The sequence below is a fragment of the Lissotriton vulgaris genome, chromosome 2_1, assembly GCF_964263255.1.
Source record: "Lissotriton vulgaris chromosome 2_1, aLisVul1.2, whole genome shotgun sequence".
In the NCBI taxonomy this organism is placed as follows: Eukaryota; Metazoa; Chordata; class Amphibia; order Caudata; family Salamandridae; genus Lissotriton; species Lissotriton vulgaris.
The window spans coordinates 1,852,590,274-1,852,616,512 of NC_141687.1; the positions used below are offsets into that span (position 1 = coordinate 1,852,590,274).

General features: G+C 43.3%; 1 protein-coding gene across 1 annotated transcript in view; it reads left to right on the forward strand.

Annotated features, from left to right (window-relative positions):
* Window positions 1-26,239, forward strand: part of IGDCC4 (immunoglobulin superfamily DCC subclass member 4) — a 732,192-nt gene that overhangs the window by 311,968 nt on the left and 393,985 nt on the right. Inside the window, exon 4 of the mRNA XM_086958027.1 lies at window positions 905-1,038. Coding sequence (XP_086814153.1) covers window positions 905-1,038 — 134 coding nt within the window. The remainder of the gene's footprint in view (window positions 1-904; window positions 1,039-26,239) is intronic.

Genomic DNA, 26,239 nt, shown 5'->3' on the forward strand with positions numbered 1-26,239 from the left:
GCTGGCCAGCCAATGGAGAAGAGGGGCGGGGCTTAACCTCGCTAGTGATCTTCTCTCTATCCCATTAAGTCTCGCCAGCTTGACTGCGCGTGTGTGCAGTCTTTCACAGGCAGAGACCTAAAAACAAAGTTGACAGGTTTCGGATTTTCATCCCCCTGACTTTGCAGATAAAACTACCTATGTCTGCTCAGGAGGTGAGCACAATTCAGGTTCACTTAGAAGCTGTGAGGCTGGTCCCACTCACTGAGGCTTTGTAGTGTTTGACAGGTTCTTGGAAGAACACTGGGTGATTTTTTTCTATTAATATAAAATAAATTTGAATGCCCGGTCCTTGTCAGGGCCTGAATGACTATGACACACATGTCAGAAGTGCACATAACCAACAGATGTAAGTGATTGAGAGAAACTCTTGTAACCCAAAAACGGTTTTATCAAATCTCGTCTTTTATTCAGTCATGCAGTTTTAAAAAATCCACTAGTAGCCCCGAAGGGTACAACTTTCAGTTGAGATAGCGTGACCTTGTATTTTACTGAGGCACTATAGCCCATAATTCCATGGTGCAGTTTCCAGGGATTCTGAAGAAAGGAATGGATAAGGCCAGTTTTACCTAATTCTGCACACACTTGTTATCTGGAGTGTCCCTTGTGCAGATGGCAGATCATTAATTCTGTGAAGTTACATTACCAAGGTATCGCATTATACTGTGGTACTGTCGCACAAGATGTCTTCTGTACAGTTTGTTATATTTCAGTTCTGGTTATTGGCAGCTTTCTATGCATGAGGAACCTGCAGGTTGCTATCTCTCACTGACCATAGTCTTCGAACATAAGACAGTCTGTGCATGCTATTGTGAGAAGTGATCATTATGTTATAAGGCTCTAATTCTTTGTTAATTTTCCTCAGATTCATCTTTTTTCCAAGTGGTATCCTTCAAATTGTGGATGTGCAGGTGTCGGATGCTGGGAGTTACCGCTGCTTGGCATCAAACATCGCACGTAACCTCTACAGCAATGAAGCAACACTCAATGTGCTGGAAGGTATGGTGGGGTGTTAATTTATAGGTATTATCTATCTACATGCTCCACACCCTTGTAACTTAACAACTCTTTGTTTTAATTTGACCTCCCTCCACCTGACTCTGTACTTCCAATCTCTTAATCTCTGTCATCCCTTCCTCAGTATCTTTTTTCTCCAAATTTCTCTTTTCTCTACCACTCTGTCATCTTTTCTCTTATTCTTCTTTTGATTCCATGCCTTACTGCCAATGCCTTGTCCTAACCAATATATATCACCACTTGTGCCTCCCTTTATTTGCCTTTCTTTGTAGATGTACCATCAACTTTTACTTGGGTGTTCTCTTTAATTATCTTGTCCAATCAGTCTTTGCCCCTTTTGATTTATACATGTACCAGAAGAAATTCCTCAGCACTTTGAAAGCAATTAAGTCAAATGTCTCCTTTAAATGTTTAAGGGTTTAAACCCTATCACAGATGCTGCAATTAGATGCCCTTGTTGGATTCTCATGACATCTGTATATGGTGTCTGGTGCATGATGCCACAGTCTTTGATCCCTTGAACCTAAAGGCTAGCAAGGAGCAGGAGGGCAAGTTTTTTTGTGTTTAAGCCCATAGGTGGAGATGCAAAAGCTCTCTTCCTCACCCCCAAGTAAGTCCCCTGTCAGTGTCAGGGAACAGTCCTTTTAGAGGTCTTCCAATTAAAATACAAAAAGCACCATGGAAAGGAGAAGCCGTCTTCTTCTAAGGAATGGTCTCACTCCCGGGGCAGTTCAAAATCTTGATGCCATTCCCTGGCTCTGAACTGTTCCTTGTCGTCTGATAAAATCCTGATGAAGAAAAAGATGTGCCCAAAGTTTCCAGATCTATCTGCCAACACCATGCGGGTTGAGGACTTCTGTGTGGCACTATAGCCTTTAGGATAGTCTTCAAGGGGGAGCATGTTCCTGCACACTTGGCAACTGTAATGGCCATGACCCTGACACGTAGACTGTGACTGGAACCTTAAAAGAAGTTGATGCATGCCAGTGTGTACCATCTTGCACTTAGCAGAAGCCTTCTTCATTGTAGATGCTGTCGATGGATCGGGCTTTGCTTCCACCTTTGAAACGGCTAAAGCCAGCTGAAAATGCTTTTGTTGCAAAAGACAAAGTTAACGTGAACTTCAATGATGTCCCTTCGGTTGAGCACATTCGTAGCGCTCAGAGATCCACCAGGGTGGAAAACTTGTGTTGCTCTGACTTTCTCCTCTAAGTTAAAATGGTATGGTGGGAGAGACTCTCATTTTTCTACTGATTGGGACACAGCTTTCTCCCCTAAAATCTTCTGGTTTTGGATGTGTGTCCATTTTTTCCACTTATTAGGAGATGAACATGACAGATGGGTGGATCATCGTGCTGATCCGCCAGGGTTATGCTCTGCCCTTCCTTTCATTCCATCCAGACTGCCCACATCCCAACAGGATGTGCTCCTCGGCACATGTTGATATTTTGGAGATGGAAGTCCTTACACTGCTGAGCAAAGAAGTCATAGAGGTGGTACCTCTGGGCAAAATGGGCATGAGATTATACTGCCTTCACTTCTAGGTCCCCGAGAATGATGATGTTAGAGACCTATCTTGGATCTTGGCCCTCTGAATTTGTTTATTCAGTAAAACAAGTTAAAGATGCTGACTCTGGGCCACGTTTTTCAGGCCCAGTATGTGGAAGATTGGTTAACGTCACTAGATCCAGAGATGCGTGCTTTCTCGTTCCAATCCTCCTTGCACCAAAGATACCACCTGAGTTTCACTGTGGGAACCTAACATCATCAATTAACAGTTCTGCTGTTCGCACTAACAACCACGCAAGCAATCATGGCGGTGTCTGGAGTCCTTGTATTTCTATTCTTGGATAACTCACTAGTGAAAGCGGGGGGCCCGCCACTGGTCAGAGAACACCTCCAGCAGACTAAGATTATCCTTCATTCGTTGGACTTTCACAGTGACGCCCAGAAGTCTCACCTCTATTAAATACAGAGGCTAACCTTCATTAGGTATAGTGCAGATGGCCTGCATAAGGCCCCTTATTTCTCTGAAGATCACAGATATTCGAGAGATGATTCTGAGGTTTCTGTCTCAGACTTGGAGTCAGATGCTGCAAACCTTGCATGTTCTTGGCCTTATGCATCCTGTGTCACATGCCAGATGATGGCCCTTCCTTGGTGCCTTGTGTTACAATGGCTCCAGCTTCGGTGAGCTCACAGCTCAGATGCATATCTCCCACTCTGTTCATGGAGATATGCTCTGGTGCAGTCAGTCCACTTTGCCAAAAAGGCATTACTCCATTCCATCTCAGGGAGCAACATTCAGATTCTTTCGGGCAAAACCACCATTCACTATAGCAAGAGACTGGGTGATGTGGGGTTGTGGACCTTAAGTTGCGATGTGATTCACCTGTGGTAGTGGGTCCAAGGATAGGGAATTTTCCTGGTCCCAACACATCTCACAGACACCATCATTGAGAGGGCAGGGGATCTCATTATTCATACTGGAAAACCACCAGTGATCATGTCCAGATTGGAGTTTCCATCCATGATTTCTTTGAAGTGACTTCGATTTTGTGCCATACACTTCTTTCTGAAAGGTTTCTTGGGGAATGTCTTCAGGTTCAGTTGGTCTTAGAGCCTACTGAATGTACTTTTGCCAATTGATTCTGATGCTGTCAAAAATCCTGCAGAAGGATTCGGAGGATCAAATGTTGCTGGTTTTGATTGCCCCAGATTGGGGGAGGGATGATAGACCAATCTGCTAGTACTCAACTTTCGGCCACCTCTTCCTCTCCCCCACACAGGGCTGAACTGCTCTTGCAGTAACGTGGTCAGATCAACCACCATACTCCCCAAACATTTCAGCTGCATGTGTGATGAAGTATTAGACATTATTTTGGCAGCCTAGGAGCCTGCAACCAATTTCATCTATATAGGTCGCCGGAAAAATGTGCTAGTCCGTAGGCCTGTACCATTTTAACTCTCTCCTTTCCAAGGTCTTGTGATTTGCGTGTCCCACGCACAGCAGTGCCTGTACAGTTAAGAGTCACTTGGCTGCCCTATCTGTGCCCCTGTTAAGATTGCCACTATTGGTGCGTTTTCTATAAGATGTGCTTTACTTGTTTCCGTTCATTCAATTTCTTCAGTGGAATTTGAATCTGGTGTTAGTTTTCTTATTGGCATACCCTCTTGAGTCGATACACATTTGCTCTGTTTGGCTCCTTATTTTGAACTCACAATTTTTGGTGACAATTACTTCAACTCGTACGGTTGGACAAGTACATTCGCTCTCAATTCATCCACCTTTCACGGTTTGTCATCCAAGTGTATTGGTCCTTCGCATCTGCCCAATTTCCGCCAATGTACCTGCATTTCCTGTGATCCGCTCTTTTATCCTATGTCTTTCTGCTCTCCTTCTCATTCCACCAAAATGAAGAAACATTTGCTAAAACTGGACCCAGAGGTTTGGTGTCCTATTACATCAAGAGCACATTGTTGAGCAGAGTGGATGATCAAATCTTTGTTGGCTTGGCTGGTGCTAAAAGGGCAAGGTGGTGACCAAATTAACCATTTCAGATGCTGGGAGGCAGTGTCTAGGCTTAAGCCGCATGGAGGCACTTGGCTTTGATGGAGAGGTAGTTATTGGGAAAGTATTGCAGACCATTCTAAAGTGTGGAAATTACAATTATAAGTTTGGGGAATCTGTAGGAAGATTGTGTATCCATGAGAAATATTTTTCACAGGTAAGTTAATTTTTCTTCAACCCCATCTTTCTAACGCTGTTCATTTTAACCATTTCGCCTTCCTGACTTTCATGCTCAATCCTTGGTTTGCTACTTGTCCATATTTTTTCCCTCTTGTTATCTTCCCTGCCTTCTTCTTCTCTCTCCATATTCTCTTGCGCTTCCCAACCCATCAGTCACTCTAAGGGGTCCTCATATTATTTCTTGTGCTCTGTTTTTTAGATTGATTACAATATCTCTGCTTGTTCACTCTATCCTTGACCCTGCACATTGTCGCTCTCTCTGATCCTCTTGTCTTGGAAACTGTCCTTTTGGAAATTTAGAGTCATAGAACCCCAGTTTATGAATCTCTGTAATGTGTCTTCTACTGTATCAAATATCGCCATCCTTTTTATCAGGGAATAATCTATGTTTGTCTTGATATGCACTGAACCCCCAAGTAAATCTGCACCAGTTTTGGACTGGGTAACATGTTGGGGTTAAGCTTTTTTCGTCAAGTTCAACGCATTTCAGTGTGGTGCTCCGCATCACCGCACTGAAATGCATTGTCACACAATATAGGCATAGCGCTTCAGCTGTCAAGCCATTAGCGCTACCTACTGCTAAAGCAAAGCTGGAGTGGTGGCAGCGCGCTCGCTCCCTTGCGTGCGTGCTCTGTTCACAGGCTTGGGGGCCGGCTCAGCTGATTGCTACAGTGTATCAATACATAAGGAGATGAGATTTCCGGTTGTGGTGCTGCTCAGACTGCGTCACGTCAAGGTAGCGGTTGCAGCAAATCATGGCAGCACTCCTCTACTCGCACCACCGCGTGGCTCCCAGCTGCAGTAAATTTAAAATGACAACGATGCCCCACTGTGAATTGCTGAGGGAGTTACTGTTGCAGCTGGCAGGCTGGCCGCCCCCACGGTAAACTCGAATTGCAGTGGCTCACGGTTCGCGGCCTGAGGTGGCTTCACTGTCTTCACAAGTAAGTGGAGACTGACAGTGTTTGCTGCAGCCTACTGAGTGAGTTAATATGAATAATTTCTAGGAAATTATTTGTTTTTTAGCAGCAGCGCGATCAGCTGCCTCAGTGGCGGTCGTGTTGCAGTAAACTGTAGCTCAGAGTTCTGCCCGGCATAGCTGCAGGCAGCTTGCGGGCTGTGTGTGACCAACCCCCAGATTCATCAAAGTCATGTTTTGCGAGTCCTTAATAGCGAATTTTAAGGAATCGCTATTAAAGACTCGCAAAACTTGATGCATGTAGGAATCGCAATATTATTGGCGATTTCTACTGATTCCTTATTTGCGATTTGCTAATTGCTAATCGCAAATAAGGAATGGCTTTCCCATTCATTCCTATGGGCCTAAAGGCCCATGGGAATGAATGGGGAGTCATTCCTTATTTGCGATTAGCAATTAGCAAATCGCAAATGTGCCGCAATTTCAAGGGGGCCAGGGTGTCCAAAGGACACCCTGTTGCACCCCTGAAATGGTAATGTTCACTGGTGTTGCGCACACCCATGTCCCAAGGACATATGTGGTGTAACATACAACTTAGAAAAATGCACTAAAGTGGATATTTCTAAGTTTTTGCTATTTACCACGTAGTTTGACTTCGCGGTAAATAGCGGCCCCAGATTGTGAATTCGCAATCTTGGAATGGTTCATGCATTGCATTTAAGGAATTGCAAATTGTGATGCCTTAAATGCAATCGCAATTTGAGAACTCGCAATTATTTGCGAATTCTTAAATTGCGAGTGCATGAACCCTTGATGCATCTCAAATGCCATTTTTGCGGGCGCAAACGGACGAATTTTGCAATTCGCACAGTTTGCGCTCGCAAAAATGCTTCATGCATCTACCTGTAGGTGTTTGCCTAAGCTGCGGCCCGTGCCCTAAGTGCCCGGGGGTACGTGCTGCTGTCTGCGCCGGTTACAAGAGAAGCTGTACTTGGATTTAAGAAGAGTCCACACGAGGTCCAGCTCATAGGCGAGGCCAAAAGCAAAGGAAACGTAATCAACCTCTGTAAAAACTGGGGTGTAGGAGCCTGGAGGTGGAAGCAATCCTGTGCCGGTCGCCGCACCACGCGGGATTCCAAAGAGGGGATGTTTTCTAGCAGAATAAATAATGAAGTTGTGAATAGTGTGCACTGTTTCAGTAAAATTGTATGGTTGTTGCTGCTTTGTCTTGCTGTCATGTCAGGGAACCAAGCCCCGCCGCTCCCGATCATCTCGAGTTTCGTCAGTAATTATCCCAAGAACATAACTTGTTGCTAACGTCAGAGACTGAAGACGAAGCAATGCAATGAAACTGACCTGGCTGTATTTTCGGTTTCCTCCTCTGATTGTTCTGTAAAATGAAGAGAGGCCACACCGTGTATCCAGAGGATGAAGAGGGAAGGCACTATTTTATTTGGCCTCCTTTCATTTTACAGAATAAGAGCAGGAAACCGAAAATACAGCCAGGTCAGTTACGGACCCCGATCCAGCCCCACTGGCTGTGTTGTACATTATGGACACCCGCAAAGGTAGAACTCGACTGAAGCACTGGGTAGATCTGCTGTTAACACTCCTCTGTTAACTGGTGGGTATCGAGGGTGATAAGCAGGAGGGGAATTGACGCTGAGAGTTAGCTATTAAGCCCCGGGCTTCGAGTCAAGGGTAGACGCGGTAACTCACAGCTGTCTGCACAGTTTTATCCTATAGACAAGCTTCCCCTTGCACACTCAGCAGCCCTTTGCAAATATCCAGCACTGTTGATAATACTTCTGACTGCTACCATGTGATGTTGGTGCCCTGAACGGATGTCTTATTGGTATCTGTAGCTTAAGTTTCCATTTCAGGAATCTAGAGCAGTTTGAAGATGTTTCAGTGCTTTTATTTTGCTCACAAGGATGTGTCACTCATAGTTGTTGAATGTCACTCATATTTACTCTGAAATTGTGGAAATGTCACACATAAGCAACCTGAAACCTTGGCAGCTATGCTATGATGAACACTACACAAAACAAAATAAAGAACTAATTCATCGCTTCCCAGCTGCACCATATACTTAAAAGCTTCCTCATTGTCTTTCTGCTGAAAGTAACTAGGGCACACCGAGTAAGATCCACACACGGAGGCTGGGGTCAGAAAACCTCCATAAAACAAAACACACTAAGGAAGCCTCTCATAATTAGTTTGCGCTGCACACCCACACCTGCAGGGCAGGTCCAAGAGGTACCCTCAATTTCCATAAAAGCCTTGCAGCAAGATTTACAAACTACTGCGAAACTGTGCATTTAACTTCATTGCTTTTCAAATGCCCCTGAATTTATATACACATTTAACATTATTGAAACTGCAGCCCAACTCTTTTCCTTACTTTGTTACTTTGCTTGGAGCTGTGAGGAAGACAGCACAATGACACACATTAAAGAATCCTATTTATCATCCAAAACCTCGCACGCCTGCACAAAACTTGGTATATTTGCTTTTAATCTGTCACTCCACAGCAAAGAAATATAATTCTTACTCCTCATTACTGTACTGCTCAACTCACTGGCGACTGAGTCATAATTTTGTCTGCACAGCACACATACAAGTGTGTTTAGGAAAGACAAGGGAACCCAAAAGGTATGCCATAGGGACCTTGGGCAGTATCATGCTACAAAAAACAGTGGTCCCTACTCGTGGACACAATGGTATACTGAGCTAATAATCACACACCTGATAAGTGTTATGTCTTTTGTCCAGCCGGACAAGGAATTTATTTAAAAAAAATTCTTAATAAAACTGAATGAACACATTAATAACAAGTGGGCACAGCCGTGACCCACAACATTCAGACAAAACAATGAACAGAATGGTAAAAGGAGAAAAGCAAAAATATGTCTGTGTACTTGTAGTCAGTGTTACAGACAGAGATTGTTATAACCACACCATTGCATTTCACAATATTTTAAATGTCATATTGCATAAGGGTTTTTTTTGGTCGACGACGTTTCGATGCCTAAGTTAAATGAGGGGCATCATTATCAGGACAAAAATATAGTCATTGTTGTCTTTAAATATTACACTGCCTTTTAACGCAATTCTATACATTTATACATTACATGGGAAAAAAGAAAAAGGGAGAGAAGAATTACATGAAATTAGGCATGTTGTATTGGAAATTTGCAACCTCATCTCTTCCATTAAAACGGAGTATATTCATGTGCTCGTGGTGGAGAAAAACGGCGCATGGTGGAACTCAGTGTCCAGGATTGCGAAAGACAACCGGGAAATGACTTCATCGTGTAAGAGGGGTGTATTTGAGTTCCAGTGATGACAAAATAATGGCACATTGAGGAGCAAATTATCAAGTACCGTGAGGGCAGACTATTTAGGCGCAGTGATTGAGACAAGTGTTCCACTGGCCGGTTCTCAATGCAGGTCAACTGACTCTGGACCGCCCCATGTTTGCTTTTAAAAGGGCCAAGAATATAAAGGACCATCTAGTGAGAGCATCCCTACTAAGTATGGGCGAATTTTGCGAATCTCGCGTTCGCGTATTTTGTGGATTTGCAAACTCGCAATCCGCAAAATCCACGAATTCCCGCGAATTTGCGGATTTTTTTTTTATGTTCGCACGGGTTTCTGCAAGTTCGCGAGGGTTTTGTACAATTTCGAAAATTGCGAAATTGTACAAAACGCGTGCGAACTTGCAGAAACCCGTGCGAACACAATGTGCCCAGTAGGGGATGTGCCTCGTCTTGTGTGAATAAAAGGTCAGAGAAAGATCAGTTCAGCAGATGAAGAGAAAGAAGCTCCTGGTCACAGGAACAGCACGGGTATTGCGCTCATGAAAGTCAAGGATGCAAAGCCTATCCAGCATCACAGTTGATTTTCCACTGTAGATTTGGGAAGAAGGCACACCTGTCCAGCCTCGACGACGCTCACAATTGTTTTTGGGCTAATGAATGAGTCACTGAATTTGAGCATCAACTAGTTCGAGCGTCCATGTGTGTGTTACTATGCAATCGTCCCGAAGGGCGCAGGGGTCCCTTGAGTGAGCTGTGAGCTGTAACTATTTTACAATGGCGCCAGCAAGCTGCCAGCGCCGTTGTAAAATAGTTACAAAGTTAGCTTGCACAGGAAGCACTTAGATAAAATAAAGCAGCACCTGCTTCGTTTTATCTAGTGGTTCCTGTGCAAGCTAACTTTGTAACTATTTTACAACGGCACTGGCAGCTTGCTGGTGCCATTGTAAAATAGTTGCATGAGTGGGGGTTCAACTTTTGAACCCTTTACGCTCGCGGATTTTTTTTTGTGGATTTTGCAGGAAATCCGCAAAATTCGCGGATTGCGGATTTCCCAAAAATCCGCAAAATCCGTGAGCGTAACGGATTTCCCGCTCACACTTAATCCCTACCACAGCAACCCCTCAAAACCACAATAAATGATGCATGGGGTCTGCCGCCACTCTTGGGCCATTCAAAATGTGGAAACTGTGCATGTTGCGACTCAACCATTGAAGGCAAAACTTTTGAGTATGGAAATATAAAATTTGACCGTAAATACTTTTCTAACTGCAACTCCGAAAAATCACTTTCCTAGGGTCCCTTGGAAGGGTATACAGACAATTCTGCATTTATATTGCTGGCACACATTTACCTGCCTGCACGGCAGTGCCTAACAAACAAGATTGCGGAAATACAAGAGTAGGAGTGAAACTGTGCGCCTCGTTTAAATGAGCAATCGTGTTAGGTGGACACACACCCGTCTTTCGCCCGTGAACTGTGCTGCACTTCTGAGCAATGATCAGGATGCAAAGTGTCCTGGCCTTTCACCCGCGTGACCTATATAAGTCTCCTTCGCGTGGGAGAAGCCTGGAAGCAACGTAGGGGGTCCTCTGAACAACGTCCTTTTGCAGCCGGCATCATTAGTAATACAAACAAAACACCGTAAAACTAATGTCATTCCTCGGGGACCGACCGGCTTTGCCAATGGTTTCAAGCCATACTGCACGCATCCCTGAAGCTTTGCACTGAGGATTAATGGGTCATTTTGCATGTACGCGCCGACTAAATGAAGCAAGTGCTTTTTTTTCGCTTTGTTTAGTGATCCAAGTTGTGTCTTTAAGCAAAACGAAAAAAAAACCAAGCTCTTGGCATTGCTGTGGGGGGGGCGGGGCGGGAGCGCATTGCTTTGAAGGCTGATGGCGGGGGAGCAGCTTGGGAGGCATTCCATTGAAGTCTGGTGCGAGGCTGATGGGTTTGACGTGCACGCGCGTCTCACATGACTCGATAACATGAACTGCACGTAATCCGCGCTTGGTCAAGTGTTTGTTTCGCCTCCTATATACTCGCTATTAATCCCTGCAGGATATAATAGAGAGACCTAAACAGTGCTGCCGTTGGAAGTGGGGAAGTGAGATGGTGATGGGGATGGGGTGTAGAGGGTCCATTCTCCTCCCCCCACCCCCTTTCGAAAAAAAAAGCAAAAACAGTAGTTATCACGGGGCTAACACTGGCGTTGAGAGTGTGTTTAGTGTTTGCCCTGCGGTGAAATGTCAGTAAATTGTAAGAATGTCCTTAGACTGAACATTATGCGTTTGCATCATTAGCAGTGTTGGTTGAGCACACTCGCACCAAAGACAATCATGGGATCCGTGCACAAAGGACTTCACTCTGTGCAGGGGATGCACCACACTTCGTTGAGTAGAGCAACCAGCAGATTCAGCACTCTTTTTACAAATGTAACATCTTGTTCTAAAATGTCTTGGGACATATACAAGTGACCACATGCAATAGCCATTTCTGGATTTTACTGCAATATATTACAACATCGCAGCGTTTGCCTACTAGACAGTGCACCCCAAGTCCATCAAAATGTAAACGACAGAAACGTTTCGAAAATGGGAGAGGCGGTTTAAGTATTGTATTAGAATAGAGGCATTTTAAGGAACGTGGGCCAAGTAGGCAATTGCTCCGGACCTCCATCTTCCAAGGGATTTGCGGGGATTTCCCCGACGGGGGTGCAAACGGATGCTTGTGCCTGGATTGGAATTACAAGCAGTGCACACATTTTTTCAAGCACCTGGTGAATCTTTCCTGCACACAGTTTCCCGCTAAAGATCAGATAGTTTGTGTAGGGAAAAACTATATTAGCTTGAGTTTTGCAGGTGGGAATAGGAGACAACTTAACATTACTGCATTATCCCTCATTCTATCCACCGAACTCAGATGGTCACACCACACTGGTGAGGAGCCGAGCCCTGGGCATCTTTATTTTACGGGTGGTGTTACAGTTTAATAATGCCTAATAGGTAAGAATGAGACCCTCGCTGGTAAATTCCAAAAATGTGTTTGAGTTACTTCATAAATGCCAGTGTCTTTTCTGAATTCTGAGAAACTTGAATCTGTCATGAAAGAATGTACTTTCAGAGGCATAATAAAGAACAGTAGCTATTCATTTTGAGATGTTCCTTAGCAAGTGATCCTCTAAGAGAGAAAAAAAAAAGAAAAAATCTGTAAGACTATCTCACCAGGCATTGTCAGGCTGAAGAAAACACTACTGGATTTGTGACCCCTTCGTGATACTGGTGCAGTCATAGTAGATGTGTGTCCGTGAGCGTTTGGTAGGAACTAGCTGTCTTATGACTTCATGGTTTACTCTGAATTAGTAGCAGATGTGGCTTTACTCCGATAAGCAATCCATCTTTATCATACAAGTGTTTCCTTCCATTTCTCACGAGAAAACTGTGTTTTATTCAGTAATAAACGGTTCCTGGCTTTTATGTGCAGGAACAAAGTTAGCAATAGGATCAAAAGTTAAGTACCACGCTGCCCCGTTAAGTAGGCTAGAGACTGAACATTTTCCCAGCAGCCTTCACAACACACCCATTATTATATGGTAGTTGTATTTGTTCATACTACATCTAGTCTTACATACCTGCCGTGATGGTGATTAGAAAATGGCAGCCCCAGTGTGACTATCAAGATGGAGGATTCGCGGCATCTCAGAGTACACATTACAGTAGGAGCAACGATTCCTTTTGAAGATGGTAGCTGAAGGGTTGGCGAGAGGTGCAATGACAGGGCAGTTTAGACTAAGTAAATGGAGTAATTAACAGCAAATTAAAAACGATCCCTCTCCACTTACTCTAGTAGTGGCTTGGATGGCCGGAGAAATCCCCAGCCCAATCTACTACCCAGGTCACCTTGCACTACCTGCCTCCACTCCAGATAGAGCACTAGAGCGACCGACTGTCTGACGTACCCCTTGTAGAACTCCTACATTCTTCTCGCGTGATTTACAGAACCGCAATAGCCTCATGGACTAGAGGATTCTGTGAAACCATCGATTTCACTAGGGAATGCACAGACCACAGGGTGTCTCTCCTTCCATACTGCCTGTCGCACAGGCAATCCACGCAAGATCCTCATGCAAGAACAAAATCCGCATATACGACCTATTGACCGACTGACTCCAAACCGTACCTCTTCATTGTTTCGTAAACAGGGATGGGGTAAGATGCTGTGCCTATTCTTCACAACACTATTGTAGATTGTTACCTAGACCTATTCCAAAATCATCCAAACAAGGAAAGTGGTTCGGTAACAGCAGTGAATAATAAAAATACTTTACCAGTTGCCACTATTAGAGACCACTCAACTTTGGAGTGTGAGTCCTTACTTTTACTCCGGTCGCCTGACCCACATTTTTATGCCGCATTCTTTCTCATCTGCTGACCATCCCTTCAAAGTAATGCCTTCTGAAACACTAACCTGGATTAAACTTCAGAAATGATCATAGATTCCCCCTCCCCGTAATGTTGTATCTTGGGAGACCTCAACGCTGATTTCAACAATACTGAAGAGCATCAGATCACATTGGTAATCCGTAACTTTGAAGCCCTTGTCTTCCATCAACCAATCCTTGGATCTACACACTCTGCTTGTTATACTCTGGATTAAGTCATAGGGGCTCAGTGACTGTGAGCAACCCAGCTACACTGAATGATCATCAGATCATCACCTGTAACCCCATGCTTCTCTTCACACCCTACCACAGTATGCACAAACAAACTGACCAGACCATGGAAAATTCAGAACCTGGATGTTTTTTCGTGTGAAGCTGTCTACTAGACACAATTTCGAAAGAAGGGGACCCCTACTATTGGTGAACTCACTAAATGTAGGGAATATTAAGAACTATATTTGTAACGTACCTAATAGTGAGCTGATTAAATATGCCAAAAACGACCTAGGAAACTAGTCTGATACGTGACTGATTCTAATCATACATAAACAAAGATCATAACTATAGTGATTATGTAAAAATATATTTTTGTTTTATTTTGATCATTTTCTTGTGTTCTGATACATATTTCATATTTATCTATTCATATTCATATAAAATGACAAACATATGTGAATATAACAATAGTGTAAAAAAACAACTAATCAATAGTGAAACATGAATGGAAAAAGCTAATACCAGACAAAACAGGAAAACCAAATATTCAAATGACATTGATGGTACGCAGGGCTATTGGAGTAAGCAAAGCGGTGGATGGAATCTCTACGCGCGTTTCAGCATTTGCCTTCTTCAGGAGTCCGTCATTTGCAATAGGACATATACATAACAAAGAAAAGGTGGGCGTGAATCTCTTCTATAATTGATATTCTGGTTAGCTAGTGCAACTAATAGATATTTGTTTTACGCTGCTCTGTAGGGTTATGACGAATACCCTTGTGGAGATAAATTTATCTTTTATGTCTGCGCATAATCAGCAAGACACCGACGAATCTGATCCAGTAAGTACGATAGTAAAACGCTTAGCAAATAGTGGATATTTCTTATTGTTGTTGGATCCGTGATATTTATAAAATCGTGTGAATCTGCAACACTCTCAGTAAGATGTTCACTCAACCTGATATAATGGCATGGATGTCTGTATCCAGCTGAGGAGGCACAGAAGGTCGCCACACGAACCTAACGATTGTACCCTTATTTATAAAACTGCAATGTATTCAGTAATTAGGTCCTTCACGAAAGGCGCGTTAGGGCGAAATAATGATGGTCGGCTGTTGCACTTAGTTTGTAACATATGCCAAAACTCGGGCGGGGTTCTCAAAAACGTGCTAGATGGAGGCAGCTCGTAGCATTTGTAGAATAAACAGATAGGTTGTTCTTAGCGAATGCGCATGATAGGCGATTCGTGCCGGATTGCGTCTGGGGTTCTGGGAAGCGTCCCTTCTCGTGTTGGTGTTGGGTAACACCAACACGAGAAGGGACGCTTCCCAGAACCCCAGACGCAATCCGGCACGAATCGCCTATCATGCGCATTCGCTAAGAACAACCTATCTGTTTATTCCACAAATGCTACGAGCTGCCTCCATCTAGCGCGACAATGAGGAGTTACGTTTTTGAGAACCCCGCCCGAGTTTTGGCATATGTTACAAACTAAGTGCAACAGCCGACCATCATTATTTCGCCCTAACGCGCCTTTCGTGAAGGACCTAATTACTTGCAGTTTTATAAATAAGGGTACAATCGTTAGGTTCGTGTGGTGACCTTCTGTGCCTCCTCAGCTGGATACAGACATCCATGCCATTATATCAGGTTGAGTGAACATCTTACTGAGAGTGTTGCAGATTCACAAGATTTTATAAATATCACGGATCCAACAACAATAAGAAATATCCACTATTTGCTAAGCGTTTTACTATCGTACTTACTGGATCAGATTCGTCGGTGTCTTGCTGATTATGCGCAGACATAAAAGATAAATTTATCTCCACAAGGGTATTCGTCATAACCCTACAGAGCAGCGTAAAACAAATATCTATTAGTTGCACTAGCTAACCAGAATATCAATTATAGAAGAGATTCACGCCCACCTTTTCTTTGTTATGTATATGTCCTATTGCAAATGACGGACTCCTGAAGAAGGCAAATGCCGAAACGCGCGTAGAGATTCCATCCACCGCTTTGCTTACTCCAATAGCCCTGCGTACCATCAATGTCATTTGAATATTTGGTTTTCCTGTTTTGTCTGTTATTAGCTTTTTCCATTCATGTTTCACTATTGATTAGTTGTTTTTTTACACTATTGTTATATTCACATATGTTTGTCATTTTATATGAATATGAATAGATAAATATGAAATATGTATCAGAACACAAGAAAATGATCAAAATAAAACAAAAATATATTTTTACATAATCACTATAGTTATGATCTTTGTTTATGTATGATTAGAATCAGTCACGTATCAGACTAGTTTCCTAGGTCGTTTTTGGCATATTTAATCAGCTGTCTACTAGACAGCCATCCAATGAACGTCCGTGATTTGCTCCAATGGCTTATCGAAATTGCGAACAATGAGATTCCCACCAAAACCTTTCAAAACCAAGAACTACTTTGAAAAGCGGCCTGGTTCAACTCTGGTGTGAAAACACAAAAAGGCTCAAATAGAACATTTGAAAGACAGTGGACAAAAAAACGAATATGAAAAATTGAACTGGAGTGACAGCACAGGATAGATAAAGCCATTCAACCAACGAATAGAAAATGAAATACAAGAAATCCCTTTGAATTTTTCTATGTATTGTACTGGTCTTTATATATTAATGACAAATACTGTATGTGTGCTCGGGCTTACGTTTAAGTTTCAGGTAGATCCCCAGCACCTAATAAAATACCGGTATTGGTGAGCGCCACAACCACACACAGTTACATCATCCTATACAGTGCTTTCCTAGAGTATTGATGTTGGCCTCACCCATGGGAGCAGAGGGTCCATACAAATTGCAATTCAGAAAAAGTAATCTATCTAATAGTATGCCCATGCAGAAAACAATACTTAGGCATGACAACAAGGAAGGTGAACATACGCATCATGGAACACAGGAGCACCATTAGATGCCAAAGGTCAAACACAAAGTTCACGACACACTACTTAGAGGAACATCGTACAGTGAATGAGATTGCCTGGACGGTGCGGGTAAACCTAAAATCTATAAGCTCACTGGAGACATAAAGAGGTCACTCCTGCTATGGGAGCAGAAGTGGGTCTACAGACTACGTAGGAATGAGGTGGGGCTGAATGATGACATCCCCTGGAACACCCTGACTGGATTATGATCCTGCAAAATAAGAGACTGGTTCTGTCCGGATAGTAGGTGGTCCGATGCCTATATATGCTTGGATGACACACCCATGACAGGTCTCTCGGTCCCATGAAAATCAGCCCTGAGTGGGCTAGAGAACCATGTTCTTTGTCTTTGTTACAGGTGCTTCTGCTAGTTCTAGGAGATGCATGAATGCAGAACTCCTCTATAAAGTCAGGGATTCGAAACACCAGGGAGGCCTTATACTTCTTACACACTACATTGTGTTCCCTTATTGTGCTAAATTAATATATGCGAGATTGCAGTGACACGACAAACTGGAGAACCATCTGGGAGCACATCTCATGCCCCTTGCCTATTAGAGGGGGGGGGGGACTTCTACAGTAATAAAGTTGTTACCCTGAAGAAAAAAAAGACAAGGGCATGTGGGAACCAATTGAAACTGGTACGGAGTTGCGATGAGACGCCAATACCATGGTCACGTGGGGTTACGTTGCCCCACGTGACAAGAACAAGGTTCACGATACAGAGAACTACGGAAGTTGCCACCTTCATGTTGAGCAGCGGAGAATTTTCAGCCAGCGGACCTACCTTGATGAAGTAAGCAGTCGGGGTGGGGACCGCGGGACGATAGATCCCAGTGGGGTTAGCTCTATGAGGTTGGCTCTGGGGTACGGGAATGCCAGTACAAATGGGACACCCTAACCTTGATAAACTAGACTCCTTGTGCAGGCACCACGAAATACACCGGTATGCCTGTTCAGGTTCTATCAAATCCAAGAGTTTCACCACACTGGGGCATGTAGAAAACAGAGATTATATAAAGGCAGCTGGTGGTGGAGGCCTCCCGGGCTACCAAACGGTCTGTAACATCGTGGGGCAATCTCATCACAGAGACAGTGGTGTGAAACAACTAACCAACACCAAAGTTATATGACCCTTTATAATATCTGTAGGGCGACTGCTTATCAATAACATCAACATGTACATATTTTGTCTCCACGTAGAGTGCGACTACAGGGGGCCGCTCCCAAAATTTTGCTCATTCAAACGATTTGCGTAGTGGAACTCGGTGAGTGATAGCCCGTGTACTGGCGGAGTAGACTTGTTTCAGTGACGCACTTTGGATATGGATGCAATAGAACCCTGTGGGTTGTACGAAGTGGACATTGTTCCATAATGAATTGTCCAAATTGGACTATGAGCTTACAAGCGAACCAACTTGGTGCTGTAGGCATTGTGGATGTGTATGGATGCTGAGTGAGATGGGGGTACGCGCTCTTACGGAAAGGGGAGTTTTTGTTCTTATACATTATATGAAAAGAGCATGGTACTCTAATAGATGATTCCCTCCCCCACTCCCCCTCTTCCCCAGTTTCCTATAGGTTATGGAGAGAGTGTGTTTGTGGTAAACCCTAACTCGGAAGGGAAAAGACCCAGAGATCTCTAAATCAGGATCAGAGGGTTTTGTTTTGGGATCCTGAAGATCCTGATGAATGCTGGAGTGACCCAACACTGTGGGCCCAGTTTCATCAGCAGAAACATGTCACCTTTGCAATAAGGAGTGGTGAAGGGATCCTAATCTTCTCCTATCACCACCATCCTCTACATTTTTAATGCTAACTGGGTGGCCCAGGAATAAAATTGGAATCTGGGACACATCTGAGCTAGTTTTAATCTTCACTGACTGCACTTTTCTTTGGTGATCCAACAACTGTATGTTTTGTATTGTCTCCCCTTCCCTCTTGCTCCACCCCGGGTGTTGGTCTGCGCAGGGGTGCCAGCATGCTTGATGATGAAGCATTTCATAATTTTGTGAGTGAGTGCAGTTTTTGCTCACTGAGCACGAGCCACAATCAGTATACACTGTCCTACCTCCTTTTCTGTCTAAGAGTCATTGACTGGGGAGGTCATGGTAGGAAGGTAACCTCTCTACCCTTCTTGTGAGCATGATCATTTCATTAACAAAGCTTAACATTATGAAGTATCTCTTTGTATTAAATGGGTGATACCTCCATTATTAATACTCCAAGTATCAAAAGGCTTCACTTTCAATATAATTTCCGCAAACGTAACTACTGGATCACTGACTCAACCATACACTAAAAGATATCCAAAGACATCCCTCTAGCATTGCCTGCCTTCATTCCTGCCAGAGCAATAATCATTTAATCCCTCAACTGATCAGTTCCCCAGTGAGCTAAGAATATCCTCCAATAAGCAAGTACTTTATAAGGAAATTTGCTGGCATGAAGCAAATGGACAGTTCCATAGCACTCTCTGTGAAATAGAGCTTTCATGAAACTCTCGGATTTCATCAAGCAAAACTGTCATCGGACTGACAACTGACCTTGTTCTGCCCCAGAAGACCTTATCGGCAACAATTTGAACTGTTATGTCCTCAAGAAACAATACATTCTATTGATTTGTCCTTTTTACTCCCTATTGACCGGTCATCAGCATTTGACACAGATGGCTAGTCAACTGCTGCTCCAAATAATGAACTTCACTGGAATTCAAGGCAGTGGTTTCAACTGGTTTAAAACCTATTTGGCAGTAAAAGTCCAAACAGTCACACTATCTCCTTCCTGTCCAATTCTATTTACCAGCAGAGTAGGACTCCCGCAAGGCATCCTGCTCGCCCGCAGCACTTTAATGTTTACCTGCCCATTCACAGAAATCATGCAAACTTGCTGTGACTTGCTCACAACATCCAGATCATCCTAAAACAGTAAAAAGACACTTGATCTGGAAACATCAGGATTCAGCTAATGCTTGTGAGCAATAGACAAGACACTTTAATTCTCTATAACCTGAATCGCCGCTCCTTAGAAACAGAAGTCCTCACTTGTGGCATGTACAAACATATGGGCTAGGAAAATGGACTGCTGCCAAGCTCTCTGCAGTGGTAAAAAAACAAACCTAGATTTGATTAGGAACACAAACCTCTTACTCCCACCAAACACACTAAGTGACTAAAAATCCTTTCTTCGTAGTATGAATCACACGTAGGATATTTCCTCGCCTGGGATTTACCTACAGGGTTATGTCCTCGAGAGATCTAGGCTTGCCACTCTTTAGTTATGCCAGCAGGTTTTACATTGGCACCCAAAACACTTAATTTGCCAATTACAATGGATCCAGAATGTTTCCGCAAGACTATGGTTAAAATTAGGCAGACAATAACATCCCACCCGTCCGCTTAACACTTTGCACTGAGTATGCATGGCCAGAAGAACTTCTTTACCAGCTCTCTGAATTGCCCACTGAGCAGTCCACTACATGGGGACCCATTCTTTATATTCAATCCTCAGGCTCTGCTCTAAAAAAGAAATATCTGATCTAGAATGGCTCCACTCATGATCATCCCCTCTTTACAAAATACTCAATTGGGTGCTCTGTTATTGCCTGTATAGACAACAACAATTAAGAAAGGTTGTAAAGAGCTGGATGTTTCCTAATAAATAGCACCAACTGGACGGAACTCACAAGAACTACTGGTCTGTAGATGCACACTGCGATCTTGTCTCTCTCACTGTCGCTATTCCACACATGACGCTCCTTACGACATGCCTGCTGCAACATGAGTGCATCACATCTCCAGTCCTCATGCATGGCACGAAGACATGTCTCAAATATTACTATGCCTTACAAATTGAGCGCATATACCTCTCCACATGGAGAAACCTTGCAAACTATATAAATACCAATACAAAACCGTTAATCGGACAGTCAATATAATAGCGACTTTACACTCACAGAAAAAAAGAGCAAAAATTATAATTTTAAATTGTCAAGCAAACGTCCAAAAACATTGGTGAAAATTTTGACAATTCTGTAAGGCATTATCAGGACAACAGGAATTGCATAATTTTGGGGCATCAAATTTTCTATCTCAAATGGGCAAACCGTTACTAAAAGGGCTAAGAATGCAAGGCTGTGTTTCCATTTCTAGAATTGCAGTTCCTAGAACACTGCAAACTTAACTTGTCAACTTTCACCTCTTAATTGCCAAATTTAAGATTAAAGAAGTGTCTGTACCCAGGTTTTGTTCATATGTAATGATCAGGGAAAGGCTCATAGTCTGAAGAAGTAATATAAAACCACACTTATTCAAATGTAATTCCACAGAGTGCTAAGAATAGGTTCCTCTTTGTTCTTAAATTAAGTTTCACAATTCCTACTCATTCAGATTCACCTCGTGTTCTAAAAGCAATAGTTGTTTCTAGAGGAAGCTGAAGATTTAGAAGAATCCTCCCAAAATATGCATCTCTGTTAACAGTCTGATGCTTCCAATATTGCCTCCTAGTGTTATGTTATTTGTGTTTTTAAGAGCGATAATCACCGGTGAGGGTATCCAGGTGCTCTGAAGGCCGGTGTGTGAGACGAGCCCGGGTGGCAGGGCATACTTGAAAAAAGCCAGGTCATCCGTTTCTTGCGAAAGTCCATAAGAGAGGAGGAGGAGCCTCTGGTGTGTTGTGGGAGATCATTCCAGGCTTCTGGGGCCAGGTATGAGAAGGCGCGGTCCCCTGCTCTGCTTTTAGTATGCATGTGGTGTGTGCTTGTGAGAGACCCGTAGAGCGAGGTGTGTGGAACAGTGGTAACTCCTTTGCTAAAAAGGAGGAGTGTCGCCCCACTGCTATTTTAGCAGTGCAAAAAAGAAAAAAATTATAATAACATGATGTTACTATCATTTTGTATGTGGTAGTCAGGATGGGTCTGGATCCCTGACGCTAGAGCAGGGGAAGAGTGGTTTGCATGCCTCTAAGTGCAAACCAGGGCTGGTCCAACGATCATGCACACTTTGCATGTTCTCCATTGGACTGTGTTGCACAGTCCCATGGAGAACATGCCCACCCTCCCCAGGCACTGCCTGAGCGTTGAAACAAGACGCTCAGACCAATCACGACGCTGCTCCTGCAGCGTTGTGACTGGCTGGGAGAGTCCGGAAGCCTGGGTGCTTACGGTGCCTCCAGCAGACAGAAGATAGGCGTACGGTGGTGAGGGAGGCTGCTGCGGCGGACAAGGTAAGTTCATTTTTGTAATTTTTAATTTATTTAATTTTGCTTGCATTCACTCAATATAGCAACAATGAAGTGACCCTGTGTCCCTCAGAACCTTGGTATGTATATAATAGGCTACAATGGTTCTGTCGGGGAGAACCTAATTGCTTTGGAAAAAAAATGTAAAGTTAAATTAAAGAGAACCTGGAAGAGTTGCTTGATACCTATGAAATAAGTATAACAAGTATTGCATTTACATTGGTTAAATCATGAAACGCATATCAAATAGTGTAGGAACGCATATCAAATGACGCTCGAACACTCATTGAAGCAAAACACCTATAAGTGTATGCTTTGCAAAAGACTCTTCTTTTATATCAAATTAAGCTTAAGTCAATATTTACAAGTAATCAGAAGGCTGTCAATACAAGAAATACTGAAAAAGGTGACATGTGGTACGGTGACATTAAATGCCCAGTTATAGTGGTGCAGTGCATATATACAAGGTGATATTATGTACAATCTATTTACACAATGAATTGGAATGCGGTCCGAACGAGTGTGGGCAATAACTCTGGTGAACAGCAGGTTTGCTTATTGATTTGACACCCAGACATTTGATTGGTCTGAACCATCTATGTTCGTCGACGTTCCGACCCTGACAGAGCGTTATTGGAATATCATGTCAGGTCTTCTTCAGGACAAATGAGTGTTGACAGCCCAAAAGGTGGGGTGACTCGGTGAGGCGTCACTTGCTCGGAGAAAGCCGTCAGAGGATCTGCATGTATCAGATAAGTTCAGGGCGTGAAGATTGCTTCATAAAGTAAAATCCTAACCAAGACTGCAGCCGAGAACTTTCACAAAGAGGGCTTGTAATGAGGACTGTTGCCTAGCTCCCCGGAAGGACCTCATTCACCCTGTGTCAACTGCGTTTTGGAATGAACTACCACATTGTGTTAGGGTTCTACCAAATCCACCTCATTTTCGTCAAAGGGTAGGCATATGAGTTGGTTCCGAATGTCCCGGGTGTCTTTTAGATACGTAGGAGTTTTTTGGACCAGAGGTTTAAGGAACTGATCTGCAAATTGAGAAAATGTTTCTAGTACTGAACCTATTCCAGAAACTACTGGACGGCATGGAGGCAAAAATCAGTTTTTGTGTTTTTTTAGTAATGAATAAAAATATGGTGTCTTTGGGTTGCGTGCAATCAAAAAATCTACTTCATGTTTTCTGATCAATGAGTTTGTTTCAGCTTCTTCCAGCATCATTTGAATGGTATGCTGCAACCTGGTTGTAGGATCTAACGTTATTTTTTTGTTAAATATTTCATCAGAGAGGAGAAGTAGGCACTGTTGGTTATATCCTTCCTTGTCCAATAGGACAGTGCCTCCCCCCTTGTCAGCGGGTTTGATTATTATGTTTTCATTCTTTCTGAGCTGGTCCAGGGATTGTTGTTCAAGTCTGGTGATGTTGACAAAGGGTTTTTTGATGGTTTTCTGGACTTCCTCTGCCTCTTTCATGATAGCTTGTTCAAAAGCTTGTATTTCAATAGGTACCATGTGGTTCGGAGGTCAAAAGGTTGATTTTCGCCTTGAGTTAGTATCGCCTTCTGGTGTAGAGTCTTTCTTTCCAGTGAAATAGGATTTCAGTTTTAATTTCCTACAAAATTCAGCCAGCTCACATCTTCGTTTGAAGATGTCTAATGTTGGGGTTGGAACGAAACCCAATTATCCAGGATCTGTACTTGATTTTCAGTAAGAGCTGTAGTGTAGCTCCTATATTCCCAATAGGCTCTGCACATTGGAATAATATATACTATAGATTTGACGCAGAACTGAGGTCGACTAGGTCTCTGTCGAATATATTAAACTTAATTGTGAGTGCCAGCTAGCTCAGAGGTCACTAGAAACTTTCTCGAATTCACAAGAAGGGATTCGTTTCTGACACTTGCATAAACATTACAACTTTGTTTCCCCAAGAATAAACGTATCTTCAGAGTCGTGGAAACAATAGATAGATATTTTACTCAGTCAATCGTGCATGCTTCGTTTCTACAGAGGTTTAGAGACAATAGAGAGACGGGAGTTTTCAATAAAAGGATTTATTGAACAGTCTTCTTTCTCATGCAAAAGAAATGAACTGCTACAATCGTAATACAGGCTGCAAAGTATAATGCGTACAGCGAGAAGAGTATTATAAAATAATACTGTAAAATCATTATTTGGTTTCTAAGCCATAAAAATACATTTATAAATAACAATGGCTAAAAGTACTCAACTGGTGCTTCTAAAACACGCCTACACCAATGTACCTAACCTAAGTCTAGTATGAGGGAAGAAGTAAGTGTGGTGTAGCATAGGTTTAGTGTCTTTGCCATGAATCTATCCAAAATTTCTCTTGGGGTCTAATCAGCTCCATACCTTAGTTAATAATGAAGGAGGTCTGGTATCTCTGTCTCGGGACTCGATATCCCAACACCCCGTGAAGGGAGCTTGGAAACACTGGAGCTGGATTCTCAGCGGGAGAAAGGACAGCTTCTCGATCAGTGCTTCATCTGGAGGGTCGGCTTCCTTCGGCACTTGCTGTAGCGAGCTGCGTCGGGCAGGTAGATAGTCAAACTGCTCCAAACCACTGTGTGTTTGCTAGAGCAATTGAAGGCATATTTATACCTGGAAGGTGCCTAGTTTGACGGTACAAAAGGGGGTGGTGACGGATGGAGGATCTGAACCAAACACTCACACCCAGTCAACAGATCTGGGTTTCTGGCATTACAGCCGTCTTCAGCCAGGCTTGCTTGAATCCAGTGGAAAAATGAGCAAGGGACTCACGTCTGAGCACACCCTGCCAAACTTATGGCAAACACGCGGTACAAAAGGGGGTGGTGACGGACGGAGCATCTGATCCAATCAAACACTCACACCGAGTCAACAGATCTGGGTTTGATCCATCACCGTTCTTTAGCTCACTCTGCCACCCCAGTTCAGACAGGGCCATATGCAAATCAGTCTGACCCTGTGCCTCATGGGAACAGTCCAGCCCGAACTGCCAAGCCATGCCTTCCCTGGACCGGATTCAAGCTTCCTATGACCGGTTTCTGGCATTACAGCCGTCTTCAGCCAGGCTTGCTTGAATGCAGTGGAAAAGTGAGCAAGGCACTCACGTCTAAACATACCCTGCCAAACTTAGGGCGAACAAAGCGGTACAAAAGGCGGGCATAATAATGGCAGAAAAGAACCCCAAGGGAATGGCAGTTCTTTCAAAACTCCATGAGTTCTTGGACAAATCAATATTCAAGCAAGGGAATGTCTCTGACTGCTTAAGCCGATTTTCCAAGAAATCGTTCTGACGTTTTGGTACGGGTGGAAGTAGCCATGCCTGTATTAGGACTGCATGGGCTATGTCTAAATATGGGTATGATTTCTATGCCTATATTAGGGCAATGTGAATTGTATCTATATAAGGGCATGAATCGGGAAAATTTCACTCGGGTCCTAAAACGCCATACAACAGAGCAGTATTTGTGAGATTAACTATCAGCGATTCACTGAGCTCGGTCCTGGTTTGTCTTTGGACATGCTGCGTGTCAATACTTGGCTTTGTTGTTGTTCTTTCCAGGTCACTCCTTTCCTTCTTCCTCTTTGGGGGGTCTGGCCTCTTCCAAAAGTATGCCACATAGACAGGTCATGCAGAAAAAGGTTATAGATATAGTCTTCAAGTTTACAGGAAGATGACAAGTTTCAAGTAATGCCCAACCAGGAGCAGCATCCTTGCTGCTCAGCCCATACACTCCAACTGATCCTTCTTCAAGCACAAACACTCTCAGCATTCTAATGACCTCACCACTGGCTGAGCCGCAAGGCAGAGAACAACAATGGGGAGGATGCATTATATTAGCAAAGCAAGTAGATTACAACAGCACTCTCTCAGGCGAGACCAAAAAAGAGAACATGCTTCCTAAATGTGGAGGCCTTTACTTGTAATTACTGGCATAAAAAAAAGGCATTATCAATTTTTAATTACTACAACCTGAAAACATAGTTTAAACTCACACCAGTGACTAAAAATGTAAAGGCCAAAGAATAGAAAGAAAAAGAGCATTGGCAAAGTAAGTTATTGTGACGCCATTCCCAGCGCTGAATTGCACTTCTTTTTAGGTAGATGTCAACATGATTAGGCAAAACACTGTTGGTTAACTTTGCAAGAAAGCCAATGGCTTAAATGGGCTGAGTCATTGCCCCATGCTGCATATGCTGTGGTGGATGGAAGCAAAATATGAACGGAAGCTGAATAGACAATGCACGGAGAGAGCTGACCCAAATACTATGTATTTAGTTGTTATTCTTTTTTTTATTACATGAGGTTGGCAAG